Genomic DNA, 23094 nt, shown 5'->3' with positions numbered 1-23094 from the left:
GAATGCAGAGCAGCTGGGAATCTCAGGTATTGCTGGTGGAAAGCCTAGATTGGTAGTCACTTTGGAAAACAGTTTGACAGTTTCTTGAACAGTTAACAAGTACATTGACTCTGTGACTCAGCATTTCTGCTCTTGGGTATTTACTCTAGAGAAATAGAAACTTAATGTTCATACAAAAACTTATAAATGAATGTTTACAGATTGCCATAACTGGAGTCAACCTATATGTTCTTCAGTGGGTGAGTAGAAACTATTGTACATCTACATAATGGAATGCTACTGGGTGGGGGAAGGATGTAACTATAAAGGGAGAACAGGAAGGAGTGTTTTGGGGAGTCATAGAACTGTTCTGTTTCTTAATTATGGTGGTGATTCCACAAATGCATGTATGTGTTCAAATGGATAGGACTATATAGCAAAAAAAAATCAATTTTACCATATGCTAATATCTTTCCTTAAGCTGGAGATTTGCAAAGTCTCTATTTGTACTCTGATAAAAGAAACCTTGAATTTAAATTGTTTGAGGTAGGTGGCCCTTTAGTAATTTTCTGTGGCCCTGGGAAAAATTCTTCTATCACTACTCTGTAGGTCTTTTGAAAGAACCTGTTTTACATTCCTTGCCTTCAAACAATGTGCTACTGCTCCCTCTAGTGGACATGTTTTTTTTTTTTTTTTTTGCGTAAGTAGGAATTTATTAGAGGATAAAAAAGCTCCCGACTGCGGGAGGGGTACTGAAAGGGATGCCCCATCTTTTGTTTTTTTAGGTAAGCACAGATTATGAGTATGATTTTCTTTTTCTTTTATTTTTATTCATTTCGTTAAGTCCAGGGTTCTTGTCCTGTAATTAGTTGGATAAGTTTTTAGCCTTCCTGGGTATCAGTTTTCCCAAATATAAAATGGACTAGATCTTTAAGGTCCTTTTAAATTCTAAACTTTTATGTTTCCAAACGAGTACCTATCACATATTTTCTAATCCATGCCAGCTAAAAAGGAAATATAACATGATTCTTTATCTCCCTAACTTTGCAATATTTTTTTTGTGAGATAGAGCATATATATATGAAAAACACAAGTAGTAGAATTAAGGCAGTATTTAATTGAATTTAGTTACCTAAAGGAACCCATAACAAACAATAAATTAGGTTGCTACGCGGGTAGTCACATCTATATTGTTTGACCAGCACAGTGGTTTTGATCATTAAACATTTAAATCTCACTTTTATTTTGAAATTTGGTATATATACTTTCATGTGGTTCAAAGTACAAAAGCGCATATACAATGAAAAGCCTTCCTCACATCTCTTTCCCGCAGTCCCTCGGTTCTCTTACCCAGAGGCACCTAGCTTCTAGCATAATGTCTTAATAAATTATGAGCCTGAAAGTCTTTAGATGGCACAAACTTACTGCAGTGGTCACACACCCTACCACTTCCCTGTAATGCTATACAAGACTGTATGATGATTATGTTAACTGCCTGGCCAGTGAAGGAATTGTGTCTGTGACCAATTCATTGTGGACTGGAGTATTTTGGAACCTTATGGAAGAGGAGGAGGAAGAGGAGGAGGACTTCAACTTGGGTCCTGAGAATGGGATAGGATCTGGAAAATAAGAAGGGATGAGAAGGGAAAGGATACATCAGGTATCAAAGATGGCACAACTTTGGCTCTCAGTCAGAAACGTGCAAGTAAGCTTCTTGGGAAAGAGGAGATTGACAAGGCTGGAGTAAAAGTCTTAGGTCAAGAAGTCAAGAGGGATCAATCTGATGGAGTTTATTATATTCCTGACTATGGAGTATACTTTTATTTTATTTTTTTATTTTATTTTATTTTATTTTTTGAGTTGGAGTCTCACTGTCGCCCAGACTGAAGTGCAGTGGCCGCTCCCGGCCACCGCAGCCTCGACCTGCTGGGCTCCGGCGATCCTTCCACCTCAGCCTTCCAAGTAGCTGGAACGACAGGTGCGCGCTACCACGCCCGACTGATTTTTTGATTTATTGTAGAGATGAGGTCTCGCCTGCCCAGGCGGGTCTCGAACCCGCGGGTTCAGGCAATCCATTCACTTCAGCCTCCCAGAGGCGCGGGATTACAGGCTGAGCCACCGAGCCCGGCTATTTTATTTTTTAAATTTTTATTTTAAAGATGGGTACAATTCAGGGTTAGGTATACAAATGGCCATTGTTGATATTTTAAAATCGAAGTTCATTAATCTAAAATTGAATTTTGCTTAAAATTGAAGATTATGTTATACCTTTTCTTTGTGCTTCCTTTTAAAAAATATTAGTTGGGTTTTGCCTTTTGTTCTAACATGAGAATCACTGTTTTACTTATTTACCCATTATTGATTTTTAATTATTGAATTATAAAATATTTAAAACAAAAGTAGTGAGAATGATAAAGCAAATTTATACATACCTATTGTTCACTTTCAACAATTATACGCATGGCTAAATTTTATTTTCTCCCTAACCCCACTCATTTTTCCTAGATTATTTTGAAGTAAATATCATGTCAGCTTACCTGTAAACATTTCAGAATATGTCTCTTAAACCCAAGCACTCCTTTAAAAAAATAATGATAACACCATCAGCATATATAGAAACCAGCAATCCCTTAATATCATCAAATATTCATCCTTCACATTTCACTGGTTGTCCTATAAGTTCTTGTTTATCGATTTTTTTTCAGTTTGTTTATATTGAGCCCCAAACAAGGTTGTTGCATTATGATTGCTAATATGTTTTTTAAGTTTCTAGTTTATAGGTTCTCCCTTTATCTTGTTTTTTTTTTTCATATACACGCTCTTATGGGTGGGAAAATTACTTCCTTTTTTAAAAAAAATAATGCCATTAAATCATTCATATTTGTTGTAGTAATATATTTAGTCTTGCTTTAGTCATCTTACATTATGCTTTCTGTTTATGCTTTTCTGGTTTTTGACTATCCTCCTTAGATGCCTTTTACAGCGTAGGCTAATTTTACTTGAAACTGGCTGACCATACCAAAGGAGACCTTAGGGAATGCTCTAGGCCATTAGCTTTCCATAGAGCTCTGGTAGAATTACTCTCGGAAGAAGGAGCTTTACTCCATGCAGGGTGCCTTGATTTTCTGCCCCTGCAAGTGGAAATCTTTTTCTTTTTAAACATTTAAAAAAAATTTTAAAGATGTGAAGTACAATTCAGGGTTAGGTATACAGATGGTCATTGTACAGATAAAGCTTGGGCCTCACTTTTGTCCCCACTTCACCTGGTTTGAGATCAGGTACTCTTATTGATGAAGTGTACCCCTTGTCCCGGCAGTTTCCCACTACTGCTAACCCCTTTCTTATAGTATTATGATAATTGTTCAAGGTCCACTTATGAGTGAGAACATGTGGAACTATACTTTTATTTTAAAAGGAGGAGGTAAAGCCAGGTGTGGTGGCACATGCCTGTAGTCCTAGCTTCTTAGGAGTCTTAGGTAGGAGGATCATTTGAGCCCAGGGTTTGAGGTCAATCTGGGCTACATAGTTTTCTTTTTTTCTTTTCTAAAAAAAAAAAAGGAAGGCAGCCAAGATTGGTGATAGAGTCTATGCTCTAGAATAGAGTTAATTGAATAGTAGTACAGGAAGTCCCCAATGTACAAACAAGTTTGGTTCCAAGAGCATGTGTTCATAAGTCCATTTGTTGTAAGTCCAACAAAGTTAGCCTTGTTACCCAATTAACACAATCTGTTATGTAGTACTGTATGTAGTTAATAGGCTATACTGACACCTGTTTGAAAGAAATAGTACATAAAAGAAGCAGGTGCATCGTTAAAGGTGATAACTTGAAGATTTGTATGTAGGGAACTAGCTGTAACAGAATGGATTGTAAGGCGGATAAACTGGTGAGATGTTTAAGGTGGTGGGTTTGGGTAATGTTGTCTGGATGAGAATACTAGCCATTGGGCTAAAAAGGAAGGAAGGGCTCACATTTTACAGCCACATTCCAGATTAGACCCTGTAGCTGCTCTTTACATAGTCTTTAAGATTTGTCTGACTTTTAAAAAACAATTTTTTAAACATATTGCTCGTTAATATGAAATTTCCATTTTCATTAACTTTTATTTCAATCTGTTCAGATTACTGAAGTTGCTACTTATTAATGTTTAACATTTTCTTTTCTTCTTTTTTTTTTTTTTTTTTGAGTTGCAGTCTCACTCTTTTGCCCAGGCTGGAGTGCAGCAGCACACTCATGGCCACCGCAGCCTCAATCTGCTGGGCTCAGGCGATCCTTCCACTTCAACCTTCCATGTAACCAGAACTACAGGTGTTTACCACCACATCTGGTTAATTTTTTTTTTAATTGTAGAGACAAGGTCTCGCCAAGTTGCCCAGGCTGGTCTTGAACCCCTAGTCTCAGGCAGCCCTTTCACTTCGGCCTCCCAGAGTGCTGGGATTACAGGTTTGAGCCACTGCAACTGGCCTATGTTTAACATTTTCTTATAGAGGCCTGGAAGGTAACTCCAGCCTTTTTCATTTCTTTTTTTCCTGAGTCATGGTCTCACTCTATCACCAAGGATGGAGTGCAGTGGCATGATCACTGCTCACCATAGCCTCAACCTCCTGTGTTCAGGTAACCCTTCTGCCTCAGCCTCCCAAGTAGGTGAAGTACATATACGCAGTAGCTAAGGTGTGCGCCACCATACCCGGCTAATTTTTTGAGTTTCTATAGAGACTTGGTCTCGCCATGTTGCCTAGGCTGGTCTGGAACTCCTGGGCTCAAACAGTCCTCCTGCCATGGCCTCCCAAGGTACGGGGATTACAGGCGTGAGCCATCACACGTGGTCCCTTTTTAAGCCAATGAACAATGCACGATACCTTGCAGTTCTTCAGAATACCTTCAGAGTTTAGTGGGTGTCTAAGTCTTTGCAATGGCTATGCTCTGTTTAATGTCTCAAGGATTTTGGGGTCTCTGCGGCTAAGTAACTGTCTCAGACACTCTGTACCCATACCCCTACAAGGATCAAGAATAAATGCCCAGGTTGTAGTTGTAGGGTAGTGATAAAAGATATATATATATACACACATACATATATAGGGGACATTTAACTTTTTTTGCTGCCGAGTATTCTGAACTCCTTTCCTGTGTTGTGGGAATTCCTGTTTGTGTGGGCCTTGGTGGGAGACAGGGCCCCGTCCCCACAGTGAAAGCTGAGGTGGGTGAGACACTCCCTCTTCCTAGCCTGAGCAGTGAGGGTGCAGGCACATGTCTTCCACTTGGCTGTTCATGTCTTCCTACCAAGGACTCTGAATCTTGTGTGAGCGGGGGCAGAGGGGAAGGGACAGCTTAGAATTTCTTTTGACGGAAGTCGTGTCCTGCAGGAGCAATGACAGATGTATATACAGACAAGGGCATCCAGAGGCCACAGTGCTGATGGTGGCTTTAGGCCCAGACTGTTCCTGGGGCAAGACCTCACTTTTGATTGCTCTGTGTGTGCCAGGTGGCCTCCTTGGTCTCAGCTTTTTTTTATACCTTCTTCTGCCCCACTTCTCCAACTTTCCAATTGAGTTTGTGACCTACTTGATGTCTTTAAATTCCTTTCTGGTTAAATTAACCAGAGTTGGTTTCTATTCCTTACAGCTGGATCTAAGAACCCAGACTCATAATAAGCAATGGCTGTAGAACGAGCAAAACTAGGGCAACTTTTTGGACCTAGGAAATAGCACAATGATTATTACGTGTAGGTGACTGCCGGAAAGAAAGCAACAAATCACAGTGGTCTAGACCATTTAAAGATAAGGGGACAAGAAGGGGATGGACTTGCCCATCAGGATCCTTGTATGCCCAAGGAAGAAACAGAGTCTAACAGGAATAAGAGTAGGCGGGTTACATAGGGACCCAGGATTGAAAGTTATTAAGCTGTTAAGTTGATTCTGGGATTACATTATCTCTACTATCTTTGCAAGAGATGCTGGTAAATGTAGGTGTCTTAAATAGAATGTTGAAATACACTGTTCTAAGTTATAAAAGGCAACTCCTGGTTAATGATAGACTTTTGTAGATAATATCTTTTTGGGGGCTTTTTGGTGATTAGCACTTAATTTCACACCCATGATTTATCTTTCTACCTTGGTTCATCATTTGTGATCCTAGTTCCTGCTGATTTCTTTATTCCTTACCTTTAGATTTATTTGTTTTATCCATTTGGTCTTCTCCAATTTGCTCTTGAAATTCTTTTTTCTTTGATCTTGCCCGGGCTTTTTTCCTATGAATTCATGATACCTAGTTATTATCCATGAGCTTCCTTTAACAGAGAATGGAGTAAAGGACTCCAGAAATACCAAAGAAGCACAGCTCACTGAAAGCTCCCATTTTGGCCAGAGAAGCAGGATTGAACAAGAGTAGTTCTCAGACATTATTGATCTGGAAACAAAATAATACAGATATCATATCATATCAGGCAATGTTTCTCAGGTAATCCTAAACTATAACTTACCAACAAGAGTAGAAACTTTCCTTGAGATGTAGGTTTTAAGACTAGGTTGATAAAGTTGTTGAAAGATACAGTATACCATTCTCTATGAATCTGTGGAGTTGATAAGCTTGCAAACTAGGAATGGGAGAGGCCAGACAAATGTTTCTTGTCAGCATCAGGAAGCATAATCTTTTTAAGCATTTAAAAATTCTTTTCTTTATTTGAGGCAGGGTCTCACTCTGTCACCTTGGCTGGAATGTAGTGGTGTGATCATGGCTCACTGAAGCCTCGACCTCCTGGGCTCATGTTTCTCCCACTTCAGCCTCTCTAATAGTTGGGACCATGGGCTTGCACCACCACACTGGCTAATTTTTTGATTTTCTTTTTATAGAGGTGAGATCTTGCTATGTTGTGTAGGCTGGTCTTGAACTCCTGAGCTCAAGCAGTCCTCTCATGTTGGCCTCCCAAAGTGTTGGGACTGCCGGTATGAGCCACCACACTAGCCCTATTTAAGCATTTTTATGCAAATAGTGTTCAGTCAGCATTTCACCAATTGTTTGATTAGCATTTATGTTCTGGCCTCTTTGCACAGTTTTGCGTTTTGGGCTCTGTTAATGAGATCCTCACAAATGCTGCTTCTCTTCTCTGTCATCCTTTTCACTCTCTTCTCCGGCGTTATGGAGTTCTTATTGTCGGCCAGGCATGGCACTAAACACTTGTGATGCTTGACCATTTATGTAGTTTAGTTAGGAAGACAAACAGACAAATTAGAATTTATTGTTCCAGATACTGTAATGTCATGTGAATTCAGGGCTACTGGAGGACTAAGGAATTAACTCTGCTTGAATTAGTCAGAGAATAGTTTGCTTCAGAGGTGACACTTGAGTTGAGTCTTGATGCATCAACAGGTGTCTTTCAGGCAAGGAAGAGAGAGGTTGATTGAGGTGATCAAGGTGGAAGTACTCCAATAAACATGCTGGGTGTGTTACATTGGGAGTTGTGGGAGATAAGGCTGTGGAACAATTTGCCTTTTATCTCTGTGTTCCCAACTTTTAGCACAATGCCTAGTGTTCATTGAGAAAGAAGTTCAAAGGTTCTTCAGTGAGGACTTCCCTTTCTAACTGTGAAGAAATTGAGCAATAGTCATCCCACCTCTATTCCTCAGTTAAGGTGGCTCAGTCATTAAACGAATTGCAGTTAAGTATAATGTGAGTTCAGTAGTGGAAAGCCTGTGACAAACACGAGGTTTGGAGTGAGCCAGGCCTGAGGTCTCATCCCAGCTCTCAGTTGCGACCATTCATGTGATTTTAAGCAAATTACAGACACTCTGATCCTCTGTGACCTTATCTACAAGGTAAGAATGCGAATATTTCAGTCTTTAGGATATACTGGTCGCCACAATTAGATGTAGGTATTCACTAAATCTCCTGCAACTCGTAGTGTTCAATGGAATTGCCAGTTGTTGGAGATACAGTGGGAACAAGGCTTCCGTGGGAGCCTGTATAGCAAGCAATAACATGATCAATATTAGGATTAAATTTACAATTTTTAAAGCACAAACAAATGTAGACCACTAGAGGGAGCTCTGCTCTTTTTAAATAATTCTTTTTTTAAATTTTAGATTCAACGTACGCATATGTAGTCTTAAACAATTTAAAAGATATATATCCATGTAGCCAAAAGTTATTAAATGACATTATTGAGAAATATATTTTTATGAGTATATAAACTGTATCTGAATAATTTATGTAAACCTAATACAATGAACACTGCCTTCTTTTTTGAGTCAGGATCTCACTTTGTCACCTAGTCATGGTTCACTGCAGCCTCAACCTCTTGGGCCCAGGCGATCCTCTCATCTCGGCCTCCCAAGCAGCTAGGACTACAGGCACATGCCACCATGCCTGGCTAATTTTTTGATATTTTTGTAGAGACAACGTGTTGCTATGTAGCCCTGACTGGTCTCAGACTTCTGACCTCAGGCAATCCCCTTGTCTCAGCCTCTCAAAGTGCTGGGATTACAGACGTGAGCCATGGTATCTGACAAAATGAGCACTTGTTTACCCACAACTTGCATTATCTTTTCCTGAGAGGTCATCAGTATCCTGACTTCTATATTAATTATCCTATTGTTTCTGTTGTTTTATCACTTCTGCTTATTTTTAAACAATATGTTGTTTTTGTTTCTGAAACATTTTTCTCTGTTTTCAACTTTATATAAAAGATATCGAGAGTACATATTCTTCTTTGATTTATTTGTTCTTAATGATTTTTTGATATTCATCTATGTTGATGTGTGTAATTATAGTTCATTTAATTTTTGCAGCTTTACTGTGTTCTATTGCATAAGTATACCACAATCAATTTATTCTCCTGTCAGTGGACATTTGGGTTGCTTCGTTTATTGCTGTTATAAACAATGCTGCCATAAATATTTATAGACATATCCCCTTTTGTACAAATGCACTAATTTCTTTAGGATATCCAGAGTTATCTAGGAGTAGCATTCATTTAGAGGATATGCGTGTTCATTTTACTAAGTAATGTCAAACTGTTTTCCATAGTGGATATGTTAATTTTTTCAGTAGTAGAAAATATTTGATATTGAATAACTTAAATTTTTGCCAATTTGATATATGTGAAATGCTGTCTCATGGTGTTAGTTTAAATTTCCTTGATTACTGAAGAGATTGAGTATTGCTTTTTATATGTTTATTCATCATACCTGATTCCACATCTAGAAATGCCTGGTTTGTTTTTTGTCTTTTTCCATAGAATTTTTTTTCTTCATAGACTCTTAGTAGCTTAAAAATATATTCTAGATATATATCCTTCATCAATTATATGGATTGCACCGATCTTCCATTTTTTCACTTTATTTATGGTGTCTTTATGAACAGAAATGTTCTTAATTTTAATGTAATTGAATGTATCAATCTTTTTTTTTGTGCAGTATGGTTTTAATATCTTACATAATAAGAATTCCTTTATTACTCAAGGTCAGAGAAATATTTTCTTTGACCTAAGAATAAGAGAATTACTTTTCCTTAATTTAATAATTTTGCCCATGATTTTTATTCATGGTGTGAATTAGGGATTGTTTTGATTTTTCTACTATTGAGAAACAATCTACCCCAAACTTTACTGGCTTCAAGTAACCATTTTATTTTGCTCATAGAATTTAGGAAGAATTTAGGAAGAGCTCAGCTGGCAGTTTTTCCCTTCTCACAAGGCATCAGTTGGGCTAGAAAATTCACCTCTAAAATGGCTTCTTTCTCTCACTTTCTATATGAGGTTTTATCCTTTCAGGTATCTTCATGTGGGTTCTGCTTCTTGTAGCATAATGGTCTTAGCGTAGTCACCATAATGACATGGCCATTGACTTTCAAGAGGTTTGGTCCCAGTAATGAGCATCTCAAGAATAAGTATTTCCAATAGGCAAGAAGATAAAACTGCAAGGCCTGGAACTGGTTTAGCATCACTGTTGTGTTCTATTTGTCAAAGCAGCCACAGGGCCAACTCGTATTCAAGAGGGTAGAGAAACAGTCTCCACCTCTTGATGAGGAATGTCAAAGTCACATTCTGGAAGAGATTATGGGAAGAGAGATATTATTGTAGCCATCCTTGGAAACTACAGTCTGTCATTGTTTGTCTCTGGCCACAACAACATTTCTTTCGCTTGTAAACTACATTTACCCCCCTCATCAAAACTCCTGTTTCATCCCATTATGACATCCCATTATGACATTATGTCATGGAAGCAATGCCTACCTCTCCTGTCTTGCTCTATCTATATTGACATCTAACTGTTCATCTGTATCCTTAATAATATTCTTTATAATAAACTAGAAAACGTACGTAAAGTGTTCCCCTGAATTCTGTGAGCCATCCTAACAAACTATTGAACTCAAGGAGGGACGATTTTTGAGAACCCCAATATATAGCTAGTCCGTCAGAAATACAGCTCACAACCTAGGATTTGTGATTGGTATCTGCAGTGGTGGACAGGCTTGTGGGACTGAGCCACTATCTCCAGGTAGATAGTGTCAGAATTGAATTTAATTATGGGACACTCTGCTGGTGTTCACTGTAGAATTACTTGATGTGTGGGAATCCCCCCCCCCCACATACCTGGTTATAGAAGTGTTCTGTGTTGAGTGTGTGCGTAAAATAGGGAAAAAGTGGTGTTCCCCCTTTACAAAATCCTTTTTTCTTTTTTGAGTTGGGGTCTTACTTTGTCACCCAGGCTAGAGTGTAACTGCATGATCATGGCTCATGGCAGCCTCAGCCTCCTGGACTTAGGCCATCCTTCCACCTCAGACTCCTGAGTAGCTGGGACTACAGATGCGTGCCACCATGCCTGGCTATTTTTTAATTTTTTTGTAGAGACGAGGTTTTGCTATGTTGCCCAGGCTGGTTTTAAACTCCTGGGCTTAAGCAAGCCTCCTGCCTCAGCCTCCCAAAGTGCTGGGATTATAGGCATGAGCCACTGTTCCCAGCCTTTTTATTTTTATTTTTGTAAGCCCTATTCATTTAACTGAGATCACCTAAGCCTTAGATTTTTCTGTGGTTATAGCAAAAATCTTATGATGACATATGTGTGACTACCCTAAGACCATGTTTTACTAGGAACACCTTGGATTTGATCTTTGTCACAAGGCCAATTTTACTTTGTGCTGGAAGGAACTTGGGATGAAAACAGTTTTATTTTGAATCATTAGGTCATGGCTTCTTATATTTCTATTAAATCTGCTCAAAAACTGAACAGTTCCTTCTTTAGTTTATCTCTGGAGAAATAAAAATAAAATCTCAAGCTTGCTAACTAACTGAATAGATCTCTTTTTGGCCAGAGAAATCTTAAAAACTGAGTTCCTGACCATGATAGGGATGAAAGTTTGGACACATCCCATTGTGACCCTTTCTTATTAACTTTCCTAAGGAGTAAGCAGAAACCAGCTCTAGAAAACAAGAAATGGACAGCTCATTCTTCTGTCACCTTTAGTCAATCATCTGAGACTGAAACCAGACTGCCTCTCCATTTTTCAGTTTCACAACACATCCTTTCTTAAAAACTGACCACCACCTCCAAACCAGTCTTGGCTGATTCATGGGGGATGCACAGCATACGTTTTCACGTCTTCTGCTTCACCTGTTGACATCAGAGGGCCGAAATCTCTACCCTTGAATCATGCTAATGCTGCTATATTTTGAACATGTGACCCATGAAGAGCCATGGGTCAGTTGTGTCTATGCATGTTTCTCCTTTCATAAGTATTCATGACTCCTCCTACAGCTTATTAAATATATATATCCAGCCACCCTGTTATGCATGAATTCTTATTTCCTTTAGTCCTTCAGAGTGCTTGCTCTTAGCTTCTGCGGGAGGCTACACTTCCCAGCCCGTGGATGGCCAGCCTGCATGCTGCGACCCTTTATGAGAAATAAGGCTCTCATTTCCAAATTTATGAATCTCATTGTTCTTCAGTTGATATGGTCCACATCTTGTCATTGCAGCCAAAAGAAAACAGTTAGCACTATCATCATTTATCCTGGGAAATTTCTTTTTTTTTTTGAGTCGGAGTCTCACTCTGTCGCCCAGACTGGAGTGCAGTGGCCGCTCCTGGCCAGCGCAGCCTCGACCTGCTGGGCTCTGACGATCCTTCCGCCTCAGCCTTCCAAGTAGCTGGAACTACAGGCGCGCACTACCATGCCCAGCTAATTTTTTTTGATTTATTGTAGAGATGAGGTCTTGCCACGTTACCCAGGCGGGTCTTGAACCTGCGGGCTTAGGCAATCCACTCACCTCAGCCTCCCAAAGCGCGGGATTACAGGCTGAGCCACCGAACCCAGCTTATCCTGGGACATTTCCTAACCAGATCCACCTTTTTTGTTTTCCCTATTAGCACAGGTCAAAGTTTCACTGAAATGCATGCCTCTATGCAACATGAATTTTTTTCCCCATCCACCTGCTGTACTGTTCCATAACAACTTATTCTTCTTCTTTAGGCCTTCTTTCATTATCTGGTCCTGATGCAAATGCTGCAGTTTTCTGTTTTAGTTATCTGTTGTTGTGTAATAGAACTATGTCAAAGTTAGTGGCTTAAAACAACCATTATAATTTGTGCATAATTGTATGGGTGAGGAATTTGGGAAGGGCTTAGATGGGCATCAGCTGGGACTGCTAAGGGTGGAGAATCTATCTCCAAGATGACTTCTTCATTCACAGATCTGGAGCTTTGGTGTTTCTTGACCCCAATTTCTTTCCATGCAGTATTTCGTTTTCTAGGGCCTCTTCCGATTGCTTAGACTCCTTGTAGTATGGTGGTCTCAGGTAGTCACACTTCTTATATGATAGCTGGTTTCCAAGAGGGAGCTTTGTAATATGAGTGATATGAAAGTGAGTGTTCTAGTCAGTTTAGGACTAGTGTTTTCTACTGCACTGTATTTATCAAAACAATTAGAGGAGGCTCACCCAGACACAAGAGGATAGAGAAATATATATACTCTGCCTCTTGATACAGCACATTGCAGAAGAGCCAGTGGGTAGGAGGTAGGGTTGTAAACACCCTTGGAAATGTGGCAGTCTGCCACAGGGATGCAATTTTTTTTTTCCAAATGCATAAGTTGGCTTAGTACCATTTATTGAACAGTCCATGCCTTTCCCTTCATCTGTTATGTTTGCTCTATCATAAATCGTGTTTCTAAATATGAGTGTGTTTTTCTTTTGGATTCTCTCTGTCTAGGCCCATGGTTCTCAACTGGGAGCCATATTGCAGGAGACATTTGGCAATGTCTGGAGAAATTTTTGATTGTCACAACAGCTGTATGTGTGTGTGGGTGCTACTGGCATCCAGTAGGCAGAGGCCAGGGATGCTTCCCAACATCCTGTAGTGCACAGGACAGCTCCCACAACAAAGAATTATCTGGACAACAAGGTTGCCAATGCTGAGGCTGAGAAGCCATGACTTCTACCATCAGTGTTGCTTACCGTATTATCTTCATTTGCCTTGATATCTGAAAGGGCAAGTCACTTCGCTTTGTTTTTCTTCTTTGAGAATGTCTTGATTATTTTTGGCCCTTTGTGTTTTCATGTGTATTTTAGAATCAGTATATCATGTTTCATAAAAAACTTTACATTTTCATTAGAATCTCACTAGGACTATATATCTTCATGGGGGCAATTGACATTTTATGATACAGAATCTTATCCACTAGCATGATGTGGCTCTCTATCAATTTAGTTTTAAAAAAAAAATCTTTTGATAAAATTTTATAATTTTTTTTTTTTGAGTTGGAGTCTCACTCTGTCGCCCAGGCTGGAGTGCCATGGCATGCTCACGGCCACTCCAGCATTGACCTGCTGGGCTCCAGTGATCCTTTCGCCTCAGCCTTCCAAGCAAGTAACCGGAACTACAGGTACGTGTTACCATGCCTGGTTAATTTTTTGATTCATTGTAGATGCGAGGCCAAGTTGCCCGGGCTGGTTTTGAACCCTCGAACTCAGGCAGTCTACTTGCCTCGGCCTCACAAAGTGCTGAGATTACAAACTGAGCCTCCGAGCCCAGCCACATTTTATAATTTTTTAATTAAAGGGCTTACAGATCTTTCGTGCAAGATGGTTTGCGGTCTTGATCATTTAGCTTGTGAGACTTTTAATATGTTGCTTTCCTCTTTTGGGTCTTAATTTTCCAAAGTGAAAAATGTGACATGTGAAATAGATCATCTTTAATATGTGGGAGATTACATGATTAAAATGTTAGGATCAAATTGATAACTTTCAATGCACAAAGCAAAAGTGGTCCACTGGAGGGAGCTGTCTGCATCTCGTCTCAGGCAAGGTTGTCAGACTGCTGTGAAAATAACCCACTTTTTGATAACTGCAGATGTTACTTGTGGCGAAGATCTCATCTTCTCAGTGTGTAAGGAACAAGTGACTCCCTGGCATCTCTTCAATTTGCAGTTCTGCACATAAGAAATTCTGCTTTGGTATTTGGAAGATATTCTTGTTTCTGTATTCAAGAAACACATTTTTGAACCTAGGAGGAAATGTATGGATCATGTAATTTAATTCCTTCATTTAACAAACAAATAAATTGTGCTTTAGAGAGAATTTTATTTTCCAAAGGACAAGTGAGAGAGAGCCATGTCTGGAACTCATGTCCATAAATTTTTATACAATAGTTGTGGGAATTAAATGGGGGAAGTAAACAGAGGATATTAGTAGTGGGGTGGGGGGTGGAATTGTGTCAAATTTTTCATGGACTGAAAGGTGGGTAATCTGTGAACTTCTGGGATTATGTAATTGTGTGTGTGTGTGTGTGTGTGTGTGTGTGTGTGTGTGTGTGAGTGTACATAAATGTTGTACTTTGGCTGGACATAGGACTTTTGTTGTGGTTGTTGGCTTCTAAGAAATTGGGTTGGACTTTTATAAACCAACCTTTACTTACAAAGAAAGATACCTTTGACTGAGTCAGAGATTAATTTAGTTATATTTTGGAATCTTTTGAGAACACCTGCCTTGGAAACTTGATTATCAAAATTGAAACCATCTTTCGGTTTATTTATTTTGAACTTGATTTAATTACTTCCAGACCTCATTTTTTTTTTTTTTTTACTGACTCAAAACTAACTTTTAATATAAAGTACAATTATTGGATATTCTTTTCAGAGAAGATGAGTCTCAACTTCTCTCCATTAGTTGTTTCTTTTCAAGTCCATTGTGACTGTTTTTGAAATGTTCTCTGTAGTACCTGAAAGGGAGAAATTATAATTTTTCTCAACCCTCGTAAGTTTGTGGTTGGGACATACTCTTGCAACAAAAGACAAATCAGCAAGAGGAAAACAAGAAAGTTTGTTGACGTGTACAGTGCACATCAGGTGAGAGAAAAGTAACTTGAGGCAGTAGCCTGCAGTCCCAGCTTACATAAGATCTTCAACAAAGAGCAATCCACTGTAGAGAAGAGCCAGAATGCATGAAAGCAGTTTAAGGCTTCCAAAGGCAAGGCGATGTGGGAAGGTAAATTTATGGGGAAACTAATGGAGTGAAGTCTGCTCAGATTCCTCTGGCACTGTCTCTAAGTTGATAAAGGCTATAGAAGAGAATGAATCTACGTCCTGTCTTTAGGCGGGAAAGGGAGGAAGGATGGAAAGACCTTGTCTTTGTAAGCCTCAGTCCTGCTTTTAGGCAAAGGGAGGAAAGGCAGAGAGCTTTTCTGTATTTGTTTCATAATGGCTTTTAGCTCAAAAAGAGTTATGCCAAGGAGGAATATTTTGAGCTGACACATTCTAGTTTCCTTCAGTGCTTTCATTGTTTGTGATGTTCTTGTTTCACCTTGATGTAAACTTTCCTTGAGAACTGTAGACATCTTATAGTTCTTTGTTTCTCATTTGCCCTGAGAATAGATCTTTAGTTATTTGGATTATTATTGTTTTTTTTTTTTTTGTGGATATTATGAACAAGATTTTAAGCCTTTATTTTGGCAATAATAAAAAGCCAACAACCCACTGACTTTTCTGTCAGTGTTTGCATTGTGATGTATCCTTTTCTTCCTTTTTTTCATGCCACTCCCCTACCTAGAAATGATGTGTCCTTTTCTGACAAGTTCTTTATTTTATTTTATTTTAAAAAACTTATTTATTTATTATAAAGATGTGGGGTACAATTCAGGGTTAGGTATACAAACATTGATCATGCAGGTACCCTTGTTGATGAGGTATGCCCCTCCCTCTCCTAGCAGTTTCCCTCATTCTAACAAGTTTGTAGAAATATTCTCTGATTAAAAATATGTGTTACCCGGGCTCGGTGGCTCAGCCTGTAATCCCGCGCCTTTGGGAGGCTGAGGTGAGTGGATTGCCTGAGCCCGCGGGTTCGAGACCCGCCTGGGCAGCGAGACCTCATCTCTACAATAAATCAAAAAAATCAGCGGGCGTGGTAGCGTATGCCTGTAATTCCGGCTACTCGGAAGGCTAAGGCGAAAGGATCACCGGAGCCCAGCAGGTCGAGGCTGCGGTGGCCGGGAGCGGCCACTGCACTCCAGTCTGGGTGACAGAGTGAGACTCCAACTCAAAAAAAAACAAAAAACAAAAAAAGTGTTACCTTTTTGTTCTTTATCAGTGTAGGCCAGTTTAAAGACAGTGGAAATTCATATAGGCTTCTTGTTAGTCCATTGTTGATATACAGGAAGTCTAGGAACAAGCACGAGTGTAGAAAGGCAGACTAAGGACACTGGACTGCTTTCTAGCTCCTTCTAAGGCAGATTTCTAGACTGAAGCTTCAATCTCAGTGTGAAGTGTTGGATATTCAAGGGAAGGAGGGTTAATTGTTATTAGTAGTTGAAGAAGTGACTATTAGATGAAATGATTTTTGTGTTACTTTTTTCTTAGCTAATATTGTTCAAGATTGCTCTATCAATAATTTCAATATGCAACTTAGATCTATAAATTTTGGCTGGAATTTTGAGGTAGTAAGAATTTTGAACTGGGTGAAAGAAATGGCCTATCCTAACATATCATTAAGAATATCTTTAATAATGAGCATCAAATAATAAGAGAACAAGATGTATTTATTAATTTTAAAAATGTGTCACATATTTGATTCCCTTTTTAAATGTTAGTTGATGGGCATAATGAACAAATATTAAAAATAAAGTAATATTGTTGGGTACAATTAGCAATGTGCAATAATTTGATAAAGTGTGAATTCATTTATTTTCTGAAGTTTGGAATTATTGTATAAGTTTTCAAGGACACAAGAAGTGGGGACTATTGTTAAAATATCTGTCTCCCACTGATGGTAATAATAGGGAATTTCTTTTTGGGTTTTAGGTTTCCTCCTTCTTCACCCTTGAAACCATATCCAAAGAAGCCCCCATACCAAAAGGATGTTATTAAATTTCCAGAATGGAATGATCCCCCACCAGGCACTTCCCAAGAGAACATCCCAGTGAGGCCAGTTGTGATGGTAAGTGCCATGACTGAGAGATAGAGGGGCTGGCGGCAGGGAGAAGTCATATGTGACACCCCAGGCTTGGTGCACTTCTTTCTGTTGGTCTTTTATAAACTATGGTCTGAAAGTATTTTATACAATATCATACCTGCCAGCAGCTGAGAAACCATTAACAAAGACAGACTGGTTCTTGCACTGTTTCACTTTTGCCTGTTGATATTTTGATTGAATACAGTTGTCCCTTGGTGTCCACGGGGAATTGGTTCCAAGACAACTCTCCTCATCACCACAGATACCAAAATCTTTGTATGCTCAAGTCCCTAATATAAAATATATAGCCCACACACATCATTCTGTATACTTTCAGTAATCTTCTAGATTACTTATATACCTAATACGATGTCAGTGTGATATAAATAGTTGTACTATATGGTTTAGGGAATAATGACAAGAAAAGAAGTTTGTACGTGTTCAGTACTGACACCGCCATCCATTTTTTTCCTCAAATATTTTCAATCTGTGGTTGGTTGAGTGCGAAGGGGACCCAAAAACCCTGGAATTATTTTTTGGAGGGTGAGTCCTTTGTAGTACAGGCTTCTCCCACTAGGTAAGTGCTCAGGAATCCAAGGGTGTAAGTGTACCAGCTAACATTGTGAGAGGCTGCATTCGACTTCAGAATATATATATTTTCAGATTCTTTCAACACATTTGCCTATTTCGTGATGGGTGATTTATGAGCATACCTGCCCAAACCATGCTGAGTGTTCAGCAGTTTTTGCCTGAAAATGGCATGACCCCCACGTCCTATCCTCCCTATTCACTCAATCTTTCCCGGAGTAACTTTTTTTTTTTGTTTCCTTTGGTGATAAAAGTCCTCAAAGGGAAACGTTTTGCTAATGTGAAACAGGTGAAACAAAAAATGGCAGAAGCACTAAAGGGCATCAAAATTGACGAGTTCAAAAACTGTTTTGAGCAGTGGAAAAAGCATCCTGATGGGTTCATTGCACCAAACTGAGAGTATTTTGAAGGTGACTGAAGTTTAAACATGTAAGAATAAATGCACAATTTTCAATAAACACATTCCAGGTTTTTTTGAGTCCCCCCAAATGGATACAGAACCCATTGATACAAAAGGGGCAACTGTATATGGTAATTGTTTTTATATGTCCAAACTGAGCAGGTTCTGTTAAAATGCCTTTGAGATCCCTTTTTCTTGTCTGCTCTATAATTTACTCTTCTTCCTGTTTGTCTCTTCCTCCTGAACTTTGTTATTATTGCTAGTTGAGAGTAAGAAGGTTGGGTTGTGGGATATTGTGGGATGACTCCTGACCCCTGGCATAGTATATGAACAGTGGTAGATTCTTCTACTCTTTGTAAAACTGTAGTTCATTGGTTATATTTTTGCATACTTTTTTTTCTCTTAAAATATCCCCAGTAAAAGTCTACTAAGATTGGGATGATGCTAAAAAATAAAATACAAAGAAAAATTTCTCTTCTCCTTGCCATTTTTAGCTGTCCTTGCAGAGCTCTTGTTTTTCCTGCCTTTTGCAGATGCCTGAGCTTTGGAGGCTGCTTTCCGACATTGTACTTCCCTCATATCCATTTATAAGAAATAGAGAATGTATGAAAGTAATATATTTTAATTTAATTTTATTGATTTTATTATTATTTTGAAAGCAGGATTTATTGAGAGGACAGAAAAGCTCCCACAGTGGGAGGGGACCCTAAGTTTTGCCCTTAATTTTATTTTAAACAATCATTCAATTTGGACAGTGTGTGAATTTGGATAGTTATTCCTTGATTTTGAATTAGTACAATTTTATTTCACTACTACACAGATCACCTGAAACTCCCTCAGGAAAAAGTGTTTAGTCAATGGCATGCATGTTGTCATAGCTCTTTTGTAATTCATGCATATTCACTTATAATATAACGTAATCTTAAGAGTCATTGTTTACTTCTCTGAGGCCCATGCAAAGAAAGTTTCTTTGTATTTCTTATTTTTATTTTAAATCAAATCATAAAAATCCAAATCAAAGACATTTCTCATAAAATCATACCACTTTACACTGAAGTATTTTTTTCTCTCTCTCCTCTTTACTCCTTCTTCCTTCTTTCCTTCTTATTGCCCCCCATTAGAATTCTGAGATGTGGTACAAGCGCCACAGTATTGCTATTGGAGAGGTGCCAGCTTGCCGACTTGTCTACCGCAGACAGCTGACAGAGGCCAATGTAGAAGAGATATGGAAGTCTATGACATTATCATAGTATGTACATTTACTATTAATGAGAAATTTTAGTAATTTTGTTGAATTTCATCACTCTGCATATTTAACTTTCTTAATCCTGTATTAAAAACCTCAACTTTGAATTATTTGCAGCTGTACAAGTAATTTAACTGAATTCTGGGGATTTTCTATTTATATAATAGTTAATTTATATATAATAAATAATAGTTAAAAATAGGAGTTAAAAATTTTTTAACTTTTTAGTGACACTGAAATCTTAAGTATAATAAAATACATTACAGAAATTTGGTCTCCTAGATATTTGATGTACTCTAAGTTAAATTAAAGTTAACAGTGCTACAGCAATTTTTTTTCTCATGAAGATATACTAGTAGCAGTTTTTCACTATTGGATAATCTAGTTTTTGTTTTTATAATGTTTTTACTTACCAAATTACTTTCTTGGCATTCAGGATGCTATATTATTAAATCAGTGAAGTAATATGCTAATGACAAACAGATATCTTTTAAGTTTGTTTTACCATGTTCCATTTTTACCCTTTTGCCCCACAAAGATTTGGTAAAATGCATGAAAACAATGCATTTTAAACAATTGATTTTTTTTTTTTTTGGTAATGCTAGGTTTTTGAGTAAATAATGATTTTAAAAAGCTAATTATCTATCTTTTTAGTTTACAGAAAATTCTTGGCCTGGATTCCTTAGAAGAAGTTTTAGACATCAAAATTGTCAACTCCAAGTTCATCATCCATAATGTATATAGTGTTAGCAAGCAGGGAGTTGTTATCCTTGATGATAAGTCAAGTAAGTACACAAATACCTTTTTGTTCTTAGTTGGCTCAATACACGGGCTACACAGATCCATCAGCTCCTATTTGACCCTCCCCTAAACCCTAAATAAGTTTGCCCTCTCATTACATATATCCTTCTTTTACTTTCTAATACCTTTGACCAACTTGTTTGAATGAAGGGACTGTCATAGAAAGGTGAGTATGCATGAGTGAAAGTCTCAGCAAAATCCATCCAGAGGCTAGTTCACTGTTAGCTACCCTGGCATTGAGTGGTTTTTTTATTATTCCCAGGAATATCCCTGAAGAGTGAGTACATTTAAGACCTAACCGAGAGCTTGAGTTAGTTTTCAGGTGGGCCTTGGGTTCTGATTGCATTTGGTGTTCTCATTTACCTTTTCATTTTGCAATCTCTGTATTTGATTTTTGGAGCCAGTTTTGGTTTATGTCATACATATATATATATATATATATATATATATTTTTTTTTTTTTTTTTTTTTTTTTTTTTAATAAGGTATTTCTTTAAATGTTGAAGGTGCTTTAATTTTTTTATAACTTTTTTTTTCCAGGCCAGTTTACAAATCAGGAAAAAAAAGAAGATATTTAGTAGCCAAGATTTTTTATTTGTAAGCCTGGTTTTTTATTTGTAAACATATCATCATGATACTTATATTGGGTCATAGTCCTCAGACTGATTTTAAAACTTCCTATGGATAAGGATTGAACCAGAATTTGTTGGACTCTGTTTTTTCTGTAGTTCAAACCTTTGATGCTGGGAATTGGCTGGAACTAGAATGACTTTTGGGAAGATGGTGTAAAATCTTTTGGGTTTTTATAAATTATTAAATTTGGGGCCAGAGGATCCTGGGCAGCAGACAAGAGTGTACCAGGTGAGCCTGAGCAGCTGTGAGGGGGTTAGGCTTTTCTAGGCTGTTTGCTGACAGGAGCAGAACCTTTCTTACAACCTGAACACTTCTCTTTTTATAGCCTCTCTGTCAGGAATAGAGGACAACGGAGACAGAAATAGGTTCATAGTGACTTTATGAGTTGTGAGATTAGTATCAACATATAAAATTAATTTCCATAGAAAAAGGGGCGGTATAGTCTTTGAAATTCAGCTAAAATCTTTCCACATTCTCTGAGTATAGCAAATTAATACTTACCAGTTAGATGCACAATCATCTTTCATTTTTTCATTTTCATTTCATTTCATTTTATTAAGCAAGGTCTTCAGTATGAAGAGAGCATTTTACAAGACTTAAGTTCATTAGGTCTGACTCAGTTCAACAAGAGTCTTTCCAGTTTTTTGCAGAAAGTAGAGAAGATGAGGAAGAGGGAGACTGAGTGCTGGTCTGTCTCATCAGATATCTATAACAGGGCCAGGAGGAAAGATTCTGTACCAAATGGTTCAGCTGGGATTTTCTGTAGCAATGTTATGTTACCATTATTATTTTAAGGCTGTCCTAATACTAATAGCCTAGTATTAATATAGCAGTGGAACTTTCTTGACCTAAAGCATTTAAAAAATAAGAACATGTAAAATGATACTTATATTGGGCCTAAAGAGTTTACCTTTTCCTGGGGTTATGGGTGTTTGGCGAACTTGTTTCACAAATGCATTTGATGAGTAATATTTTTGCTTTTCCTGTTTTTTCTTTTCCTTTTGTAATTCTTAGGTTGATTGGTTTGACAAACCATCCATTTTCTTTTCTTTTTACTAAAACCTTAAAAGGTGCATCTTGTCCTTAGAGAAATTTACAGGCATGATTTATATATAAGTGTTATAGCATGTTATAGCATGTTACAGCTGCTAGGGAAAGATTTCAATCTTTTAAATGTTCTGATATATAAATTGGTGATTTTTGTTTAGCAGATATGTTTAAGATATGTTTAGTATTACTTGGGCAAAGTAATACATTTTTATAATACCACCTATGTATATAATTCCCTGAGTTATATGGACTTGAATAAAATATCTTCCTTTTATTTTTGTTTTTCCCGCAGAAGAACTTCCTCATTGGGTGCTGTCAGCTATGAAGTGTTTGGCAAATTGTAAGTACTCATTATCTGCTAGTTTTGTGACATTAACAGAAATTAGTGCCCTGTATTAGAAAAAAAATCTGTTCAATGGCCTGAGCATTTATTTGACACCTGTGAGACTGGCAGTTAATTGCTCTGGGGCTACTGTGCTTTTAGTGATGAATTAGTGACTTAGTGAAAGGGCTGAATTATAGTTTTAAAGAGGCTTAGTGCTTCCACTTTCTGGTAGATGTACTCATACTGCTTCTTCCCATTTCTAAACTGGCACGTCTGTACTACTTCTAACTGCTTCATCACAGGAAAGAAAGAAACTAATTAAATACTACATGTAATATTATGACAGATAGCTGCCTGTTAATAGTCTACAGGTTTTTATTTTTAAAATCTTTATTTATTTATTTTTAAACATGTATTCCTAAGCATCCACTGAATTTCTATCATCTTTTTGCTCAGCAGATCCCTTCTATTATTGGCTTTTCTTAGGGTAATATTTGAAGAGAAAAAGAAATGTTTTCGAAGACCGAGCTAACTGATATGCAGGATGGTTTGGAAGAAGAACCTGTATACAGAGAAACAAGAAAAGCTGTTTCAGTAATTTGTTGTAAGATGAGATTCTAAGCCAGGGTGGTCCCTGTGAGGA

At 37.9% G+C, this 23094-nt stretch overlaps 1 protein-coding gene across 3 annotated transcripts in view; it reads left to right on the top strand.

Moving 5' to 3' along the window:
- DEPDC1B (DEP domain containing 1B) overlaps nucleotides 1–23094 on the top strand; it is an 88529-nt gene that overhangs the window by 26574 nt on the left and 38861 nt on the right. For all 3 annotated transcript variants that reach the window (XM_008062076.2, XM_008062077.2, XM_008062078.1), the window contains 4 exons: nucleotides 17259–17394; nucleotides 19519–19646; nucleotides 20298–20428; nucleotides 22419–22466. In XM_008062076.2, coding sequence (XP_008060267.1) covers nucleotides 17259–17394; nucleotides 19519–19646; nucleotides 20298–20428; nucleotides 22419–22466 — 443 coding nt within the window. The remainder of the gene's footprint in view (nucleotides 1–17258; nucleotides 17395–19518; nucleotides 19647–20297; nucleotides 20429–22418; nucleotides 22467–23094) is intronic.

The sequence above is a fragment of the Carlito syrichta genome, unplaced genomic scaffold, assembly GCF_000164805.1.
Source record: "Carlito syrichta isolate Samal-C Ts95f unplaced genomic scaffold, Tarsius_syrichta-2.0.1 Scaffold305653, whole genome shotgun sequence".
In the NCBI taxonomy this organism is placed as follows: domain Eukaryota; kingdom Metazoa; phylum Chordata; class Mammalia; order Primates; family Tarsiidae; genus Carlito; species Carlito syrichta.
This window is presented reverse-complemented; position numbering and strand designations above follow the sequence as displayed.